A 22,310-nucleotide genomic window follows, 5' to 3' on the forward strand; every position below is an offset into this window, starting at 1 on the left:
TCCAATTCCAGTGATGTTTCGCAGTAAAACTGCATTGCTTCAAAAATGGATTTGCCTCTGGTACACCCCCACTGTAATTCTGACAGTAGTGCAGTGGAAGACCCAGAAAACAGATCCAGATAAATTCCAAGAGGTATTGTCTAAGACAGAAGATTGGGGCTTTTAAAACATCACATCACACTGAACTATTTCCTCATGCAGGGCAGTGATATAGCTGAGGTTCCGCCGATGTCAATGGCTGGAGCATCATAGATGAAACACATACAGTCCTGTCTCAGAATGACAGCATGCCTGATTCTCCAGCCTACCTCCTGATCCAAGATGTTTCATAGTCACTGAGGCAACCAGGTTAGTTAAAAGCATATTTAAGGCAGGCAGTAAGAATGTGCATAAGGGTGCTGTCTCGCTTTACAGTTTGTTCTGAATTGTAACAGTAGAATACAAGACATAGGAGGAGTTGAGCATATGGCCTGTCAAATTTGTTCTGCCTTTCAGTACGGTTATGGCTGATGTTGGGCTTCAACTCCTTTCCCTACATCCCCATCCAATATCCCTCGATTCCCTGAGACAAATAATCTATTTATCCCATCCTTAAATGCATTCAATGACTGAGAATCCACAACCTTCTGGGATGGAGAATTCCAAAGATTCACAACTTTTGGGCAAAGTAATTTCTCATCTCCGTCCTAAATGATCAGCCTCTTTATCCCTGAAACTTTGCCATGATTTAGATTCCCCGACCAGTGGAGAAAAATCTCTTAGCCTCGTCAGAATCTTGAATGTTTCAATGAGATCACCTCTCATTCATCTAAACTCCAGAGAATATAGGCCTAATTTATTCAGCTTCTCACCATAGGACAACCCACTCACTCCAGGGACTAATTCGGTGAACCTTTGCTGTACCCCCGCCAATGCAAATATGTCCTTAAATATGGAGACCAAAAGTACACAGTGGCTGGAATTCTGCGGCCGTTGCGATTCACTTTTCCAGCTGGCAATGCCCCCCCCCCCCTCCCCCCCACCCGCTCACGGGGTTCTCAGTGGCATGGGGTGACTTCAATGGGAAATCCCATTGACTAGCGGCGGGAGGACAGAATCTCACCGTTAGCGATCGGCGCACCGCCGACAAACACAGGGCTGGGGAATCGGAGAATCTAGCCCAGTATTACAGATGTGGTCTCACCAAAGCTCTGTACAATTAAAGCCCTGTACAATTTTTGCAAGACTCTTTATTCTTGTACTCCAATCTCTTTGCAATAAAGGTCAACTTGGCATTTGTGTTACTAATTGCTTACTGCACTTATGCTAACTGTATTCATCGTACAAGCAGCGCAAATTCTCTTTCAGCAACAACATTTACAAGTTCCTCATCTTTCAAAAAATATTCCGCATTTCTTCTGACCAAAGTGAATATCTTCACACTTCCCTACATTATACTACATTTGCCACTTCATTTTCCCTGTTTATATCTTGCTGTAGCCTCTTTGTGTCCTCCTTGCACCAGTCCACTAGTCACAGCCTGCCAACTTGAAAATGCTCTGTTTATGCCCACTCCGCCTCATATCTTTCCCATCAACCTTTTGTGCCACACCTTATTGAAGGTCTTTTGGAAATCCAGCTATGCTTTAAATAAATGGTTCCCCATTATCTACTCCACTGGTTACATCCTTAAAGAACTCAATACATTTATCGAACAGGATTTCTCTTTATAAAATTATGTTGATTATTCTAATCATACTGTATTTATCCAAATGCATTGTTAACAATTCCTTAACAATGGATACCTTGCGACTGATATTTGGAGGTTAACTGGCCTGTAGTTCACTTTCTCTCTCCCTCATCCTTAATTTGCCACTTTCCAACCTGATGGAATAATTCCTAAATCCAAGGAATTTTGGTAAATCGTTGACTGGGATTTTCCGGCGATTCCCACCGATGGATCTTCCGGTTCCATCGAAGGCAGCCTCCTGAGGCGGGTACCCCAGAGGCACAGCCAGCAAGCAATGGAAATTGCCGGAAGATCCTGCTGAAGGGCATCGGTGAGCCGTCGGAAAACAAGCTGCAGGGGTGCGCAAAGTCCCAGCCATAGTTAGCACATCCACTATCTCTGCTGTCATCTCATTTAGAACCCTAGGTGTAGTTCAACCGGTTCAGGAATGTGGTAGCATGGCCCTTTTAAGGTGCGAATCTTCATGGGCCACAGGACAGGCCCTATGGGGACGGAGTGCGTGAACATTAGCCTATCGGTGTTTGGACGTGGTCCTGGCTGTTGGGGTTTGGCCAGAGTTAGCCTGGGAGTCAAGGGAACAAGATCTGTGTAGTTGTACTATTCTATATATAAACTTCTTCTTAGATAAATAAATCATTGTTGTGATTTCATACTGCCTTGCCGCTTACCTCGCAATACAACATGGGAATTGTCAGATTTTAGACCCTCAAATTCTCCAACACTTTTTATCTGCACATTAATTATCTTAATTTCTTGAATATTTTTGTCCCTATGTTATCGTCGGTTTCTGGTATGCAACCTGTGTCTTCTATAGTGAAGACAGGCACAAAATATTTGTTGAACATTTCCCCCATTTTCTCACTCCTCATGATAATGTTTTCTGTCTCCGTTTTTAACATTTCCTTTAGCTATTCTCTTCCTTTTTATATACTCATAAAAACTCTTACAATCTGTTTTTATATTTTGGGCCAGTTTACTTTCATATTCTACCTGTTTCCTTTCTGTCAATGATTTAGTGACTCTTTGATGGTTTCTAAAACACACCCAATCCTCAGACTTGGTACTGTTTTTTTTTTACAACATTCTCAGCCACTTCTTTTAATCTAAAACTATCCTCAATTTTTCAGTGAGCCACAGATGGATCTTCCTTGCAGGGATTTTGTTTTCCAATTGAAATGCATTTTTCTTGAATATTTTGAATTGTTTCCTTAAATGTTTCCTGCTGATAATTTACTGCAATGCGTTTTAGTTTATTTACCCAATTAACCATTTTAATCATACCATTTAACTGATTTCTCGTTTAAGAATCTTGTTTGTGATTGGAGTAGGTCACCTTCAAGCTTAACATGAAATTCAAGGGTATTATGATGATTATTTCCAGTGGAACTTTTACTCTGACATTACTTATTAACTTAGCTTCATTGCAAAATACTGGATATAAGGCAGCTTTATCCCCAGTCAGTTCCACAATTTTTGGCTCAAAGAAACTGACGTGAAAACATTTAGCAAATAAATTTTCTAGATCACTCTTGCCAATTTGATTGTCCCGTCTATATGAAGATTCAAGTTCACCACAATTAATATAGTGTCTTTGTTAAAAGCTCTAATGGTTTTAATGCTCTGTCTAATGATATACTTAGTTAGGGGTCCTATAAAATACTCCCTTCAGTGTTTTCTGACTCTTGGGCTAATTTCTACCCATACTGATTCTACTTCTGAGGCCAGATCCTTTCTCACTAATACTCTTTATGTCTTCCTTTACAATCAGGTCTACCCCTCCTTCTTTGCCATTCTGTCTTTCCGAAATACTGTGTAAGTTAGAATTTTTTTTCCAACCTGAATCACACCTTGCAACCATGTCTCTGTAATGGCAATTAAAACTAAAGCATTTTACCTCTATTTAAGCCACTAGTTTATCTATCTTATTGCAGATGCTTTGTGCATTCAGGTAAAGAATATTACATTTCACGTTTTTTACTATTATTTCCTTCAATTACTTTATTCACTGATATATGTTAAATTCTCTATCTCTTCCTGTTACAATCTGCTTGTCTTTACTCCCCTCATTATGCTTTTCTTTTGCCTCGACCTTCCTCTTTAGTCTCAGTCCAATTTGAGTGGAGCTCATCCTAACAGAATCCCAACACTCTTCCCTGACTACTGATGCCATGAATTGAAACCCTTTCTTCCCACAACAATCTTTGACATAATTCAATTATTTAATCTGCTTGAACCAATTGGCAGGTGGCTCAGGTAACAAACCAGAGATGATTACCTCTGAAGTTCTACATTTTAACTTTGTCTCTAACTCTTCAAGCTCTCTTGGCAGAACATCATTCCTGGTTCTACCTATGTCACTTGTCTCTCTTAGGTCACTACAGCTAGATCCTCCCCCTCTGACTCCAAGTTCTTCCTCAGCCATGAGGCAATGCCCTTAACCCGAACACTTGGCAAGCAACATAATCTTCGGAGTTCCTGGTTATGGCTGCAGAGAATATCTCCCTGACTATATCATCTCTTATCATTACCACATTCATTTTTGTTTCTCCCATTTGAATGGCTTCCTGCATCATGGTGCCATAATGGGTTTGTTGCCCTCCTTCTCATCCACAGCAAGCACCTCATATGTGTTCAAAAAACTGAACCATGTTGGACCACTTTCTTCCTGTTCACTGTCTCTTTGGACGGGTGGATGTTTGGCCATGAAAGGATAACAATATCCTTGGTGTTCAAGTGGAGGACATTCATCTGGTGCATGCAATGACTGGATCTGATTAGGAGAGACTGTTGGTGACGGAGGATGGCAATGATTCAAAACAAAGCATTCACTATAACTCTCTGGCTGCTGACAAGACTGGTGATGCTTACCTTCACTGAAAATCTTGATTTTCTACTGCTTTTCTTGCTCCTGCACCACTACTTTAAACCACCCCAACACCCCTCTACAGGTCCCCAGGTGGATCGAAGAATTGTTTCCTTTGCAGGGACATATTTATGAAGCATGCAGTCAATGACAATAATTCTGGAGACTTTCTCTGTCAAGGCTATATCGCAGAACACCTCCAGATCTATCCAGATAGTGGAACCTTTGCTCAATTGGTGTTCCATGTAGGAACGACTATGACAGTAGCACTAAAATAAAAATATGACATAGATTGAATCCTTTAGCAGGTGGATATCTCCACTAGAGTTCCAGTTGTTGAGTCAGTGGAGGTCCTTCCTGTTCATGTACATTCCAGTTTCTTTATTCGGAGCATACATGGCTTTAAGGTTTAGGTAATTCTGCCCTGCACCTGGAGAAATCCTGTATCTTGGTTCATTCCAGAGCCCCTTCACTGAGGAGAGTTTAGTATAGAGCGCATTAGTCATCTGCTTGATGCTGCAATGCACTGCAAATGGGCTAATGCTATTAATGGCATCTGTCACAGGCTGCAATGATCCTGAGCATAGATGTTTGAAGCCACAGTCAGTGAGGAAATGACCTGTTGCGTGCTGTGTTTGGTGATGGTGACATGGTGAAGTAAAGCCACGTGACACCCTGTCCCTTTGTTCATCAGAGGTAAGACGCTCTGCTCCTGTAGACTGAACATGGTGTGAGGCCTCTTGTGTCCGCCCCTCCTATATATACCCTCTTCCCCAGCTGCTGTTAGTTTCAGCACATTGGCTTATTGCCCTTCCTCCTCCCACAGCCCAATGGCAGACTGAGCCACATACTCCTGTTGGAAGGACACCTTCCCTCACCAGCCCCTGGACAGAGATTGTTCCATAGCTCCAGAATTAACACTCCACTATTTGCAAACACTATTTGAATAGTCAATACAGGCAGAAATAGGCCCACAAGTCCTCAGGATGTCTAAAATCACTAACCAAAGACTTACCTGAATGAAACAGATACTATTTAAGTATCTCTGGTGCAGCCTTCTTCCTGATTGCTGTGAATGGTTTGGTAATGAACAAATACAATGCTTTAGTTCAAAATGGGTGAACGAGTGACAATCACTAATGAATCTTATTTGTAAAAATAAGACATAGATTGAATCCTTTAGCAGGTGGATGTCTCCACATTATCTTATTTCCAAACTATCTAAATTTGACACATTATTTATGATATGAAAAATTTCCACACACTCAAACATGTTTTTGACTTATTAGAGGCAAGACTATCTTGCTAATTTAGGAAATAAATATTTAAACCCATTATACATCCCCAGGTTCTCTAGGTGTCTGAGTCTCAACTTCTATACAATTAGATTACAGAGTGTTACTTTTGTACAGTTAAAAATTATAGAATTGTATTCCGAAGTCTACATTTTGCTTGCTCCTTTTGCATAGTACACCCCCACCCACTCATTAAATTGTTTTAGGAACAATGAGAAACAGCTCGTTACAAAGAGGATTTTATACGGATTACAAATTATTGAAGCCATGATTTAATGTTTCATATCAGAAGATTACAGCTCAAAAGGTTTTGTGCTTGCTTTAATACCTCCCTTTCAATATCCCGGTTTTTGCTGCCTTCAAGCCTCCTTCAGGTTTCAAGGTGGAATATGTGAAGCTGAGGACTTTAGATGGAGTGTCATCAATGATAGCAATATAAGATAGAACATAATTCCTTGATGATCCTCCCCACACACAGCCACTTAGTGACAACCTGAAAACTTTCCAATTGGGCATATTCAAATCCGAAGCTTGAGTTGAAACTACAGGCTAAAGAACTGGAGTGCAGCAAGTTTCAGCTGGAACTGCTGGGCTGACAGCATGTCAGCTTTGAGTTCATGAAAGTCACATGAATAGGCTGCTGAATAGAATCAGAGCTCATCTGTTGCCAAATTTCATTGAGAACATTGTATTTTGGAGAGGTTAGGCAGTAGAGGAGTTCAGCAGAGCACATTTAAAGTGATACAATATCTTAATCATACTAATCCTTTTCAGTTCCCCAGTTGTTTAATACTGGATTGACTGTTCTGCTGTTGTGCTAATGCTCTGAAGGGACTGGCATTATAGAGATTAGTTCACAGGATTACAGAAGCAGAGGGGAGGACTGTAATGGCCTTGTGAGAATGCTGCCAAGCCACTACATCCCATTTCTATGTGTTTTAGCATTATACATGAATTAAATCATTATGAATAAAATAATGAGACAAGCACAGGGATGAAGTCTATCATGCACCGCGCCAAGGAATGTTACTACATTGATTCATGTTTACAACTCTGTCACTCTTCGGTTTCTAATCTCAGCATAGCCTAAGAGAGGTGTTAAGCAGAAGGAAGACATTTCCTCACAAGGAGAGAGGAAGACTGGACTGAAAATCAACCCATGTGACCCATCTATAGAACAGCAATGCCCGAGAGAGGAGAGGAGGCAAATGTTGTATGTTAAGAAAGAGAGCCCATTGTATGAACATTTTCAAATCAAAACAAAGAATTTCCAAAGCAGCTGAAACCAGATTCTCATGTGTCTTGCATGTTAGTTTGTAAGAGCTTTGGAATTGCAGTGAAGTGCTTAATACTCAGTGTAGTATTTCCATTTTCACTCCATGGCTATGTAAAAGACATAGTTGTCGATCATTTCCAGAATTTCTCTAGATGTAGCAGCTCTAAAGTACCTTTTGCTCATGAGCTTGAACTATTGGCCCAGGAATTCAGTACAGTGGAGCTGAAGTTGAGGGAAGGACCATAGGTCGGTTTAATTATTGATGTTGTCTCTGGGTAGATGATCTCCACAATAGTTACATATGATCCAGTCAAAAAGCCAATGATTCCTATCAGTGCTATAAAGATGTCCTTCAGCAGCAACCAAAGAGAAATTCCTTCTCCAGAAAAAGTGATGATCTCCAGTAAGGGCGGGAAGATGAGGGCCAAAGCACTACTGCTGACTGCTCCAACAAATGAAATCACTAAATCAAGACGTGGAATTAAGATTGCAGTGGCACCTGGATGAAAAACAGAAAAGATAAACAGACGTTAATTAAAATATATTAAATATATCAACTCAATTTTGTTCATTAATTGTGCAAAATACTTTACAATTTATCAGATGTAAAGAGGAACACATGTAAAGCATGTAGTAGAACTAAGAAACCTGTATTTACAACTCTTCAAACAATATATCTGACTGCGTAAAAAACTTAGAATGCAGTTTATTGTTACCAGGTGAAAGCTCGACTCAAGTAGCACTCTTACTTCTGAATCAGAGGAATATGAGAGTAAAATTGGCTCAGAGATGATGAGTAGGGGATAATGCCTGTGGTTATGACAATCCAATTTCAGGACGGGGTCCAATTACAGGCATTAGACTCCGAGGAATGTGGCGACTAGGGGCTTTTCACTGTAACTTCATACTTGTGACAATAAAAGATTATTATTATTATTTCACATAATGTCTGTTTCTGTAACAGTTCCTGGATGCCTAAAACCAATAGAGAAAATGCTGGAAAATCTCAGATCTGGCAGCATCTGTAAGGAGAGAAAAGAGCTAATTTTTGTCAAAGCTAAAAGGCATAAAAAGTGGGGACATTCTACGTCTTTTAGTTTGGGCAGAGGGTCATCTGGACTCGAAACGATAGCTCTTTTTTCTCCTTACAGATGCTGCCAGACCAGCTGAGATTTTCCAGCATTTTCTCTTTTGGTTTCAGATTCCAGCATCTACAGCAATTTGCTTTGATCCTGGATGCCTACACTTGAGCATTTCGCAATATGGTAGGAGTCACACTACTTACTTGAATTCCATGCACATACTAGAACTAAGGAACACAGTTTAAAAATAAGGGGTCTCCCATATAAGACAGAGATGAGGAGGTATTCTTTTTTCTCAGGAATTGGGAATTACATATTTTAAGTTTGAATTGTCAGATATGTTGCGATTAATTAACCCATTTTGCCCCAAGCAGAATGGATCTTTTGTGTTTTACTTTACAGGTAACTGCAAGTGGAACAAGATTTGCAGTTTAGCTGGTGTCCATGGACATAAGGACAAAGCCTCTTTTTTGAAGAGATGCTACAACTTAAGAAGTGATGAACTGGACATTAATAAAAATCTAAAAGCCAACATCACTGGCACGGTGGCACAGTGGTTAGAACTGCTGCCTCACTGTTCCAGGGTCCCAGATTCAATTCTGGCCTCGGATGACTGTGTGAAGTTTGCACTTTCTCCCCGTATCTGTGTGGGTTCCCTCTGGTGTTTCGGTTTCCTCCCCCAGTCCAAAGATGTGGAGACTATGTGGATTGGACATGCTAAATTTCCCCTTAGTGTCCAAAAGGTTAGGTTGGGTTACTGGGTTAGAGGAATAGGGCGGAAGTGTGGGCTTTAGTAGAGTGTTCTTTCCAAGGGCTGGTGCAGACTCGATAGGCCGAGTGGCCTCCTCCTGCATTGTAAATTCTAAGATTCTATGAACACCGTTGTTTGAATTTGGGACAATTCTGGGATTTAGAAAGACAATGTAATTTTGCAAGTTACCTTAAAAAATATGTAATTTAAGACCAAGAACAAGCAATCCGATTGTTACTGTCTGGAATCAAATGAAAATGATGGATTTCTGTTTTAAACATGAAGCTATTTTATTGGACTGCAAGGTTTCTCCAGGGCACATGGTTGGGATAGGATTAAGTTATTGAGAGTAGGCAATTGAGACAGGAAATCAAAACAGCAAATGGGAATTGGAATATTGGGTGCAATTCAATGGAATATTTAAATTTGGCATTAATATGAAAGGGAAATTCTAGAGCAGGCTAGTAAATTGATAAACTTTCTCTTGGTAATGCGTGTGTCCTTGTTTATTCTTTTATTTAAGAGAACAAAGTCTGATACTCTGGCCACCACCCAAGGTACCTAGACCATACATGGAGAGATAAGTAACAACTTTGAGGGATTTTGATAAGATCACAAAAGGTTCAATAATATATGGTGTGACATTGGGGGCACTGCGTGCGTGTGCAGGTGAATTGCGGGTAAAGTGACGAATAGGCAGCCTTGCCAAAGAGAAGGCGCCATGCATGCAAACTACTTGACAAACAGCATGGCTGGAAATGGTCAATGGGGCCAACAGAGTAAAACAACATCATTAAGCGATCAGGGCACTGATACAGATTCCATAGAGAAACTGCCTTTAAAATAATTGTGATAGAATCAAACATACATATACCTGTCGAAATGAAGTGACAGGATTAATTATTTGGTTAAGAACAAGTAAGGGCCAGGTGAGTAAACCTGGTGAGGAATAACCGGAAGATGAATATGGACAATTTGGAGAGTTGGAGAATATTTTAAGTCCATGCATGATGTTATTTTGAATCACATTTGAGTAAGATGATTTGCAAATGGGGAGTGTCAGAGAGAAAGGGATATCAATCCAATTATTCAGAGATCACATTCAAGTTACTATGGAATAAACTGGAATTTAACACAAGTTATGGGAAGAGACAACTGGAATCGAAAACAAAAACAAAGAAGTGAATTCTCTCCCTGCACAGATCACCCCACTCAAGGGTTGGAGAAAGAAAGTGACCAAGAATAATAGAGATAAGGGGTGGAAGAGTAAGATCCCGCCCTGTGAAAACTGGAACCGTATTGTACGTTCCTCACAAGTTGAAATGACATTTGTTTTAGTTTAGTTAACACATAGGGGGCGATTCTCCGAGCCCCGTGCCGGAGAATCGCCGCAACCGCGCCACAACACCCCGACGCCGGCGAGCGATTCTCCGAGGTGCCGAGAATCGGCGCCATTTGGGCCAGCACGTTTGGCGCAGCGCTGGCCGCGGGCCCCTGGAATCGGCAGGGCCGGTGATTCTCCGGCCCAGATGGGCCAAGCGGCCGCGCCGATACGACAGAGTCCCACCGGTGCCGTTCACCCCTGGTCGCTGCCGGTGGTAACTCTGCCTCTGCGAGAACGGTCGGGGGGCCTCTGATGGGGTCTGGCCCACGATCGGGACCCACCAATCGGCGGGCCGGCCTCTCCCACCAGGCCTACTTTCTGGCGAGGCCGGCCCCTGAACACTGACACCATGTTGGTTGGGGCCGGAACGCTAAAGAAGTCCCCCGCGCATGTGCAGGTTGGTGTGGCCCAACTGCACATGCACGGGTTGGCGCGGCGCCGCAAAAGGAGGCTGGAGCAACATGAACCGCTCCAGCGCCGTGCTGGCCCCCTGCGGCGGCCAGCATCAGTTGTACCCCGATTCTTGGGCTCCATTATGGAGAATCGCCCCCATGATCTATGTATGGCAACTCAATCTGATTATATAGTCAATTTTGGATCAAAGGCTCATTCCATGACCCCGTCTTCGCATCACACTCAAAATTGACAAGGGAGAAAGAACATCTGGCCTCAAGACAGTGATGTGAGATATCAAGGTTGAACAATTACTGATACAGACCATCAGTCCAAAGAAGTAAACGTGCCCTCACTGCACAAGATGGATTTCTTGCTCAGCTTGTTCCCTTTTCTAGGGCCAGATTGCTCCAAAGGCATCACTAATTTGTCAATACGCATTAAAAGTGAGGCTAAAAATCTCAAACAATCCAAATCTAACACTCTTTGGAGTTGGGCGACTGAGGGTCGAGATCCTTAGGAAGCCTCAATGGTGCAAGACTCGGTTATGTTTTTGTACTTATTTTTGCTGTAAATATATTGGGCGGGATTGTATGAACCCCACTGGGTCGGAAAATCCCCGGGGAGTGGCGTGAAACCGGCACAGATTTTCGGAATTTCGGACGGGGGCAGGGATCACGCCACGCGGGTCAGGGGGCCGTTGGCAGCGCCCGCCCGCCCCCCCCCCCCCCCCCCCCCCGTGGCAATTCTCCGGGCCCCGATGGGCTGAGCGGCCGCCCATTTTTGACCAGTCCCGCCGGCATGGATTGGATATGGTCCACACAGCAGGACCTGGCAGTTTAGTTGGCTGCTGCGGTCCCCTTGGGGATCCGATCCGCGATCGGGGCCCACCAATCTGTGGGCGGGCCTGTGCCGTGGGGGCACTTTTTCTTTCCGCGCTGGCCCCTGTAGGGCTCCGCCATGGCTGGCGTGGAGAAGAAAACCCCCGGCACATACACCAGAATACGCCGGCCAGTTTGCACATGCGCGGAACCACACTGGCGGTTCTGCGCATGCTCTTAACTCGCGCAGTCCCTTCAGCGCAATCCGGCACGCGCCAGCCCCTCCGGCTCCGGCCTAGCCTCCGGAAGTGCGGAGAATTATGCTACTTGCAGTTGGCCCGACGCCGGATTGGCTCGCGCCGCTTTTTTACGCCGGCGTCGGGCCATCGCGCCGATTCGGGAGAATCCCGCTTCATGTATTTCAAACAACCAAATGCATCTGTAAAAGGATGTTAAGAGGCCCGGAAACAGCAACACCTTTACCGGATATAAGAGGCCCTTACTACTCTTTACCACTCACTTTTATTTTTACTAACTCTAAATGCTTGTAACCCTTTTTGAAGAAGCACCCATTCCTGTGTTGAAGGTTGTTCCTAAACAAAAGGAGCATCACAGACAACTGTGAATGCTCCCAAGTATCCTGGGGGTAGAATGTAAGGAATGGGTTACTTCTGTTCAGTGTAAGGATACTTTGGAGATGGCGAGGATGTTTACTGGAACATAAAATGCCAGATGTTCAAACTCAAGCTTTCTCATGCCACGCTATGATTGTTTACTACTTCATTTATCCAGCTGTTTGCAACAACTTGCTGACTTTCCCGACTTATTATCTATTAGACTTATTTACTTCACTGTATAAATAGCAGGCCCTTTTGCTCGTTCGTTAAACTTCGCCTCGAACCAAGAGTCATTACTGGTGCCAGGAACCGAATCTCGGAACCGAATCTCGTAGCCGCCATCGACCCAGGGGAGTCCTCGACGAGCAGAAGAGCGTGAGGTTCTTGTTTTGTAGTTTTTAAATATATATTCTTGTATTATATTCTTATTTGTATTATTTTTGCTAAGGTAGAGTGGACAAACTTCTGCTTATGTTCTCTTTATTATGTTGTGTCCGAATCATAATTCCTTTCAAAAAAACTAATGGCTTTTTTCCCCCCATATTTTTGGTGGCATTCAAATTCAGATCAAAATTTGGGTTCTTTCCCGGTGAAATAACAACAAATCATATAAAAATATGAGGTTACATAGGTTCTGGGATCAGGTCAGAAATAATAAAATGTGCTTTTGCTCAGGGTATTTCCTTGGAAAAAAAATGACAATGACGATCTATCTTTGCTTCACTTTAATATTTTAATATAACTCGGAGAGTGAGGAGTCTTGAGCAGCAAAGGGTCATAATGTGATGTCAGGATATCACCACATGATTATGTCTTGCAAAGATTTTAAGATTCTCATTATAAGTATTGTCCCTTCAATTGAGGAGTATGGAGTGAGGCACTGCGGAGGGTAAACCGGACCTCCTCTTGTGCAAGAATGAGCCTGATACAGTTTAAGGTGGTGCATACAACTCGGGTGAGAATGAGTGGGTTCTTTCAGGGGGTAGCAGATGAGTGTGAGAGGTGTTGGCGGGGGCCAGCAAATCACGGCAGCACGGCACGGGCAGCACGGTAGCATTGTGGGGGGCAGCACGGTAGCATTGTGGATAGCACAATTGCTTCACAGCTCCAGGGTCCCAGGTTCGATTCCGGCTTGGGTCACTGTCTGTGCGGAGTCTGCACATCCTCCCTGTGTGTGCGTGGGTTTCCTCCGGGTGCTCCGGTTTCCTCCCACAGTCCAAAGATGTGCAGGTTAGGTGGATTGGCCATGATAAATTGCCCTTAGTGTTGGGTGGGGTTACTGGGTTATGAGGATAGGGTGGTGGTGTTGACCTTGGTTAGGGTGCTCTTTCCAAGAGCCGGTGCAGACTCGATGGGCCGAATGGCCTCCTTCTGTACTGTAAATTCTATGAAAAAAAATCACGCGTACATATTTGGGGTTGCGAAAAAGTGGGAAAATTCAGAGCGAGTGTGTTTGCGATCTTAGCCAGGATAGTGGAGGAGGTGGAGGACCCGGATCCTTTGGTGGCGATATTTGGGGTTTCAGAGAAGCCAAAGCTCATGGAGAGGAGGAAGGACGATGTTTTTCCTTCGCCTCTCTGACTGCACGATGGCAGATTTTGCTGCAGTGGCGGTCGGCATTGGCACCGGGGGTAGCGGCTTGGTTGGGTGACCTGTACAACTTTGTGCGATTAGAGAAGATAAAGTTATGAGTTAAGGGGCTCTTCAGGGGTTTTTGAGGAAAGGTGGGGTATATTTGTGACCATATTGGAGGGGCTGTTCATCACGGGGGGGGGGGGGGAGGGGAGGTCAAAAAAGGGAAAAATATGTACAGACTGCATAGTTGATTGTTGAGAAGTACGTTTCCCGGGGTATTTATTCTCTGTAACCTGTTTTGATACATGTTTGTAATAAAATACATTTAAAAAAAGTATTGTCACAAAAATAATTATATTACACACACAATCCTCCCTCCATTATAGCGAGTATGCAGTATCTTCAAAGTGGAAGAGAGAACATTTTTTTCACAATTCAAGAAGATGATTTAGCTTAACAGAACCAAGCAAATTGAGATATTTATCATCCTAGATATGCAATGATGTGAAGTTTCCAAAACCTCGCGGGTGCTTCATACATTTGCAATAAAGGACATGATGCTTCATGCAATAACTTTAAATGACTAATAGCTTGTAGGTTCACACAAGTTTTTGAAAGATTTATGATTTCCATAAAATTTAACTTGGATTTGTTTGTCAATTTCTTCTGTCAAAGGTTTTCATGATATGTTAGTAATAAACTGTTTTAACGATAACTGCAGTACTATAACTTGTGAATTCACTGTAAAATAAAGCAATCGACAGGAATATTTCAGAGTACTGGCTATATCAAACAAAATTTATCTCAATGATGGTGCTATGGAGGTTGATTGAAACAAAATAAAGCTATGAAAAGCAGAGACAAGGGTGCAACTAACTGATATTTAGCAGGTATACACAGTTCAAAATTGAAAACAAAACATTTGCAGCAAAATGCATGACATTCTTTTCTTTAAGGAGGAAGAAGGTCTCAGCTATTTGATCTCATTTTCTTTGACTTCATCTTCTGCTCTGTATGTCAGTGAACTGTACAAAATACAAAGAATGCTCAGTTCTGAGCTGCCACCACATATTGCTCATAGCTGTTTTATTATTACTGTTAGTTTGTATTTTCTGTTGTTTTTTTAATTTAAGGTCGAGTAATGTGGTGGGCGCAACATTCAGAATGGAATTAGTACTGAATGGATTTTGATGTTGAAGTGGATAACTAAATTAATTCAAGATTAAGATGAACATTAGTAGGTTCAAAGTAGGAAAATGTAGTTATGACCATTAGCAGCTTTAAAAGTAGACAAGAGTAGTTATCAGAGCTCTTTCTCAGCCTGATGGGAAATATAGCCAACACATCGGCATGATGGTGTGAGGAACTAACAATCACAAACTTAATGAACTTCACAGAATGGGTAAGTAAAAGTGTGATAAGAAGCACAGACTGGGAGGATGTCACAGACTTCAGTCATCCTCCCAGTGAGATAACAGGTGAAATCTACCGACTACAGAAGAGCAGTGGGGGAGGGGTCATAAAAGAAATTAGGAGAGTACAGGCCCAACATGTTCTCTCTAGGGTAATAGGAAGGAGTAACAAACCCAGAGAATGATGGATGAGCAGTAACATTCAGGATACAATGAGAAGGAAAAGAGAGGCTTTTAGCAAGTACATGGGAAGCAAATCAACGGATGCATTAATGTAGTATAGAAAGTGGAAGATGGTGCTTAAGAAAGCAATTAGGAAAGCGAAGCGATGATATGAGAAAGCTTTGGCTTGTAAAAGTTGGGAAAATCCCAAGATATTCTATAAGTATATCAATGGGAAAAGGATAACCAGGGAAAGAGAAGGGCTCATCAGGGACCATCAGGGAAATCTGTGGGTGGAGCTAGAGGACATTGGTAGGGTGTTAAATGAATACTTCATATCTGTCTTCACCCAAGAGAATGAGGAGGTAGGTATGGAACTTGGGGGAAAAAGACTGAGATTCTTGAGCAAATTGTCATTTGGAGTAACAAGGTTTTGGAGGCGTTGGCAGGCTTAAATGTGGACAAATCGCCAGTCACTAATCATCCTGAACTGTGTCCCAGGATGCTGTGGGAAGCGAGTGAGAAGATTGCAGGGGCACCAACCCAAATTTTTAATTCCTCTCTGGCCTCGGGGGAGGTGCCAGAGGACTGGAGAACCGCTAATGTGGTCCCACTATTTAAGAAAGATTGTAGGGATAAGCCAGGGAAACTATTAGAGAAACATCTGAAGGAGAGAATCTAGCTCAACTTCGAGAGGCAAGGTTTGATCAGGAATAGTCAGCATGACTTTGTCAGAGGGAGGTCATGCCTAACAAATGAGATTGAATTTTTGAGCATGTGACCAGGTATGTAGATGAGGGTAGTACAGGTGATGTTGCTTACATGGATTTCAGCAAAGCCTTTGACAAGATCACACATGGAAGACTTATAAAGAAGACAACTGCACATGGGATACAAGGTAACTTGATAAGGTGGATTCAAAATTGGCTTAGCTGTAGGAGACAGAGGTTGATGACAGATGTCTGCTTCAGTGTCTGGAAGCCAGTGTCCAGTGACATACCACAGGGATCGGTGCTGGGTCCCGTATCGTTTGTCATTTATATAAACAACATAGATAACTATATGCGGGGCTGGATCAGGAAGTTTGCGGATGACACAAAGATTGGTCATTTGGTTAACAGTGAGGTTGAGTGTCTTTAGTTACAGGAAGATATGGACGGGATAGTTAAATGGGCAGAAAAGTGGCAGCAAGGTAGCACAGTGGTTGGCACTGTTGCTTCACAGCACTAGGGTCCCAGGTTCGATTTCCGGCTTGGGTCACTGTGCGGAGTCTGCATGTTCTCCCCGTGTCTGCGTGAGTTTCTTTCAGGTGCTCCAGTTGCCTCCCACTAGTCCCAAAAGACATGTTGTTAGGTGAATTGGACATTCTGAATTCTTCCTCTGTGTTTCTGAACAGGTGCCGGAATATGGCAACTAGGGGCTTTTCACAGTAACTTCATTGCAGTGTTAATGTAAGGCTACTTGTGACAAGAGAGATTATAAAAAGATGGAATTTAACCCTGAAAAGTATAAGGTGATACACTTAGGAAGGAGTAATGTGACAAGGGAGTATTCAATGAAAGGCCTAACGTTGGCAAATAACAAGGAATAAAGGAACCTTGGAATTTTTGTCCATAGATCTCTGAAGGCAGAAGGGCAGGTTAATAGGGTAGTGAAAGAGACATACGGACACTTGCCTTTATCAATTGAGGCATAGATTACAAAAGCAGGGAGGTCATGTTGGAGTTTTTTAACCCACAGCTGGAGCAGTGTTAGTAATTCCGGTTGCCACATTATTGGAAGGATGTGATTGCACTGGAGAGGGTACAGAGGTGATTCACCAGGATGTTGCCTGGGATGGAACATTTAAGTTATGGAGTGGTTGGATAGGCTTGGGTTGCTTTTGCTGGAGTAGAGAAGACTGAGGGGAGACCTGATTGAGGTGTACAAGATTATATGGGGCATAGGCAGGGTGGATAGAGAGCACCTGTTACCCTTAGTTGACGGGTCAGTTATGAGAGAAAAAAGTTCAAGGTGAGGGGCAGAGATTTAGGGGGATTTTGAGGAAAAACTTGTTTAACCAGAGGGTGGTGACAGTCTGGAATGCACCGCCTGGGAGGGTGGTAGAGGCACATTGCCTCACACCCTTTAAAAAGTACCTGGATGAGCACATCATAACATTCAAGGCTATGGGCCAAGTGCTGGCAAATGGGATTAGGTAGGCAGGCCAGGTATTTTTCATGTGTTGGTATGGACTCGAAGGCCGAAGTGCCTCTTCTGCACTGTACTAATCTGCGATTCTGTGGTCTGCAGCCGGAATAGTTCAACTCATTTAGTGAAATATGATAGTCAGAATATATAAATATGTTATGCAGCCTTTGTATCAGTGACTCATCCTGAAGAACCAGTCTGGGTCACCCTAGCACGCTTGAATAGAAAATTTTTATTACTGCAACTTACAGACTTCATTAGTTTCAGTCTTTTACTACAACAATGTTCTGAAACAGTCTACGGATCTTTAACTGTTATCTGACTAAACAATTTAAAACGGTTGTCATATTTAATATTTACTGGTTTATGATTGTTACAAATGTCCCGGATCGACAGTAGGTACTCTCGATTTCACTATTGCCAGTTGATCCTGAAAGTGGGCCTTGCATTGCTTAAAAGCATGGAAGTAAGTCATTTAACCCATGGTATATATTGTATGAAGTGAGTGGAGAGCTGATTTGAACTTTCTGCACTGTCAGTAGCTGGTCAGCTGACCTTTACTCATCTCAATGGAATGGAACACTGGGTAGGGTATAAACCTGGCGGTTGAGCTAGTACCGTCCATTTTTCAACACCGTCAAATGTTCAAATGCACCCTTCGGGTCTTGGGATTAATTTTGGGTTGCTCTAGCAAACATCCAGCAAAGAGATGCTGAGATACATTTCTTCCTTTATACTGCAAATATTTATAGTCAATGGAAGGAATAAGGAATGGTGGGATAATATAAAAAATTCTGCGTTGTGAAGAACTATTGCAGAAGACTAAAATTACATAAAATTCGTCTTGCATCATTACTGCGGCAGGAAATGATTCAATTCCTAGCTCAATTCAGCAGTAGCCACATGCTAATTCTTTTTTTTTATTACATTTAAAATAATCAGTGAGATAGTAAGAAACAAGCAGCTTTGGTGATCCAAAATCTCAAGTGAAAGCTTTAAATACGAATTTGAGAAGTTTAAAGCTAAGATCCAGTATTCCCCCAAAGACTACAGGAATAATTTAGCAGAAATATTAAAAATACTTTAAGATTCCAAATTATATGTTTATTAATTTAACATGAAAAATAGTCGAGGTACCTGGAAACAATTGCAACTGTGTTAAGAAATTCCTTCACACACAGAATTTATTAGCAGCAATTTTGTTGGACTTTAGCAAGGAGCTTTACGTTACTCAATTTGACGCTATTCGGGTGAATTTTATATTCAGAAATTGGCCACATTGCACCAGAGCTTACATCAGGTCGCCAATCCGACACCATCACCTCGGACTCCGATAATATGAAAGTCAGGGGACACTAAAATCGGCAGCTCACACGCCGTTTTTAAAGAAGTCAATTAACAGGCTATTAAGCTTGTTAACACCCTAATTGTCTGCAGTTTTACACTGCCTGTTGGATTTTCTGAGCGCAGGTCTAAAACTGTTTGAAAATATTTCAAGCAAAAAAAGGTGGCACAAAGGTGATAGACGAGGAGCGGCTTTCTCCGGCATGCCGTCGGGATTCTCCGTTTTGTCGGCTGGTCAATGTGGTTTCCATTGTGGAGCAGCCCCACGCTGTCAGGAAATCCCTGGGCTGCCAGCAAAACGGAAAATCCTGACAGCAGAGAATTCAGCCCAAAGTCTGCCACCAGGATCATAGCTGAATGTGCCAACAGATTCCACCAGGGACGGTGGCTGCATTTGTATATTCTTTAATGGTACTTTCAAAACCTGTTTTGTCCCTTCAGAATGATTAATAAGGACTGACTCTGAAAGCAAGGGTACTTTACAATTCTAAGTGCGATCTCAGTGTTACCCATTTCTGCATGGCATGCCGGCCTGCTGTGCTGATTCTTAGATCCCTTACACCAAAGTTCTTTCATATTTACCAAGGTAACTGCAACAAAAAATCAACACTAGATTAATTATTGTCTGAACTCAAGTCACGTAAGCGCACTGCAGGGTGGCATTTTAAAACAGGCATGAGAAACGAGGCCTGATACCAACTGCAAGCTTGGAATTAGCGAGTAAGGGAAGAGTTTGTGGTCAGGAAGCAAGATTCCTACGAAGCTGTGATCAGCTATATTGGCCACAACACATTTATTTGGTGTAAAAAGCAGGGTGAGAGTCAACATCCCGCACCTTGCCAAAAAAGGTAAAATTCACCCCTCAGTGTTTTAAAATTGTGCCACAGAAAAGCTTCAGTATTTTAAGACGGTGTTCCATTTGGCATTGAAATAAATTTCAAGACAAAGGGGAGAAGGACATCTCTGAACACTTCTTATATGATTTATAGTTTTGAAACAACTATAATTAGTTGATAGCGCAGTGCTGATGTGTGACTAATTAAATGGTTTAGAAGCATATTTGGGTAGTGACAATGAAATCATCTCTCCTGAAAAGAGGAACAAAGTCAAATTAGGCTCAACCGTGTCACAGAATTTAAATTGGAAAATTGTCACAACGTTATCTGAATCAGCATTTTTGTATTGCTCGTCTGTTCAATTGTGTGTGGAAGCACATCCCACACAGTTGGTGCAATCACAGTATTGACAACAGATATTTAGGTAGTATAATAAATAAATCATTGTTTACATTTCAGGTGTAAACACTTAATTCGTACATACTTAAAATCATAGAACAATACAACAGCTGACATTCAGCCCATCAAGTCGGCGCCACTTCTTTTGAAGAACAATCCAATTAGTGCTGCTGCTCTTTCCCATAATCCTCCATTTTGTCTCCAAGTATTTCTCCAATTCCCTGTTGGAAGCTACTAGCAAATCTGTATCTACCACCTTGTGTCTACCATTTATGTCTCATTAATCAAAAGAAAAATCAATCAGAGAAATAATTACAAAACTCAATTTAAGACCGAAAATGTAATTGGATAATGCACTAAAACGGACTTAAATTTAAAATGTAAAGTGACTTTGGAGATATACCAACTCTGTGAATTATGATAGTTATATTCATTCACTTCAGTACTGCAAACCTGTTTATGCTTGAGCAAAGAAAAGTTCACCAAGGCAGACTGCACATATTTGATAAAATTTGAAAATCATTACCACATATTTCAAGTAAAGATTTTTTCATGTGCAATGGAATATTTTTGTGATTCAAATTGTGAATACTGACACTTGGCTTCGAGTCAGCGTTTTTCATTAAATAAAAAGAATACATATTAGGATGTTTGGTCATAGCATGTAGCTGATGAAAATGATGAATAACATACATATTTTCATAGAGTGATTCATACAATTATACTCCTTACTTTATACAGGAGTCAGACCTTTGTTTTTATTCAGTGTCCATTCAGCACGGTGGCATTGTGGATAGCACAAATGCTTCACAGCTCCAGGGTCCCATGTTCGATTCCGGCTTGGGTCACTGTCTGTGCGGAGTCTGCACATTCTCCCCATGTGTGCGTGGGTTTCCTCCGGGTGCTCCGGTTTCCTCCCACAGTCCAAAGATGTGCAGGTTAGGTGGATTGGCCATGATAAATTGCCCTTAGTGTTGGGTGGGGTTACTGGGTTATGGGGATAGGGTGGAGATGTTGATCTTGGGTAGGGTGCTCTTTCCAAGAGCCGGTGCAGACTCGATGGGCCGAATGGCCTCCTTCTGCACTGTAAATTCTATATATATATATCGGAACACATGGGGCGGGATTCTTTGTTGGCTGATGCTGAAATGGAGAAACGCGAGTGGGTGGAGAATAGGTTCCAACACCTAAATTGCAGCAGACACTGATTTGACACCAAATCACAATTTTCCGTCACCTCAACAGCGGCGTCAATGCGATCTGGAACGCACATACAGTAAACACCCGTTGCATATCATTAGCGGGTCAGGGCCGGGGGGGGGGGGGGGGGGGGGGGGGGGGGTGTAGCGTAGGGTGGCAGAAGATGGGCAGTGGGGTTGGGGTGGATGGGCATGGAACACCATTGCCGCAGCCGGAAAGGCAGCCATGCAACTGAACATGCCGCTGACAGCCCACTGTGAACTTAGGACCACGGATCATATGGGCCACCCCTCCTAGGTGCTCTCTGGCCCCAGCCAACCCATCAGCTGTATGGGCACGCTCCAGCACAACCAGTGCCATCTTGTTGGCTGGGATGAGTGTGTATGTGGGGAATGCAGTGTGTGTACGCGACTGTAGCTTGTCAGCGTCCGGAGTGACAATCATGGACCCGACGAATTCCGTACCCTTTTGAATTGGAATCGATTGTGTTACACATGGCGTAGGTGCTAGCCCCTTAACAGTAGCTGAATCAGTCCCGGTTCAGTGGCAGTTCTGCTGTTGTGAAAGCCCACGAATTCTGTGCAGGCATCAACACTTACTCTTAAAAATGAAGATTCCCACCCATGGTTTCAGCATTTCTATTTGTACACATTTTATGTATCTTTAAATCATCTCCCATCATTACATCAGGTGGAAGATGAAAAGTAGGCTGGTGTTTATGAATACAGTTAATGTAACAAAATGTCTTTCTTTTCATAACTTGGGAATCTACTGAGGGTATTTGATTGTTTATGGGATAGTTTATTAATTCTGGAATATTTTCCCTGGGGTTGTGAGTTTCAGAAGATGCATCCATTTGGTCCATTTGAAAAAAAATCCCAGCTGAATTTCTAATTTTTTTGGACACTTACTGAATTGCTCAGTTAATTACTAATGTTATAAACTATTTAGTCAGCCTGACTTGAGTGTGAATGTTTTGAT

At 42.4% G+C, this 22,310-nt stretch overlaps 1 protein-coding gene across 3 annotated transcripts in view; it reads right to left on the reverse strand.

Annotated features, from left to right (window-relative positions):
• Nucleotides 1–22,310, reverse strand: part of LOC119977591 (proton-coupled amino acid transporter 4-like) — a 551,265-nt gene that overhangs the window by 171,407 nt on the left and 357,548 nt on the right. For 2 of the 3 annotated variants that reach the window (XM_038818705.1, XM_038818706.1), the window contains one exon: nucleotides 4,717–7,662. The exons of the other annotated variant lie outside the window; for it this stretch is intronic. In XM_038818705.1, the coding sequence (XP_038674633.1) occupies nucleotides 7,343–7,662 (320 nt within the window). In that variant the 3' untranslated portion in view covers nucleotides 4,717–7,342. Of the gene's footprint in view, nucleotides 1–4,716; nucleotides 7,663–22,310 lie in introns of those variants that run through there. 3 annotated transcript variants of the gene reach the window in all.

The sequence above is a fragment of the Scyliorhinus canicula genome, chromosome 14, assembly GCF_902713615.1.
Source record: "Scyliorhinus canicula chromosome 14, sScyCan1.1, whole genome shotgun sequence".
Lineage (NCBI taxonomy): Eukaryota > Metazoa > Chordata > Chondrichthyes > Carcharhiniformes > Scyliorhinidae > Scyliorhinus > Scyliorhinus canicula.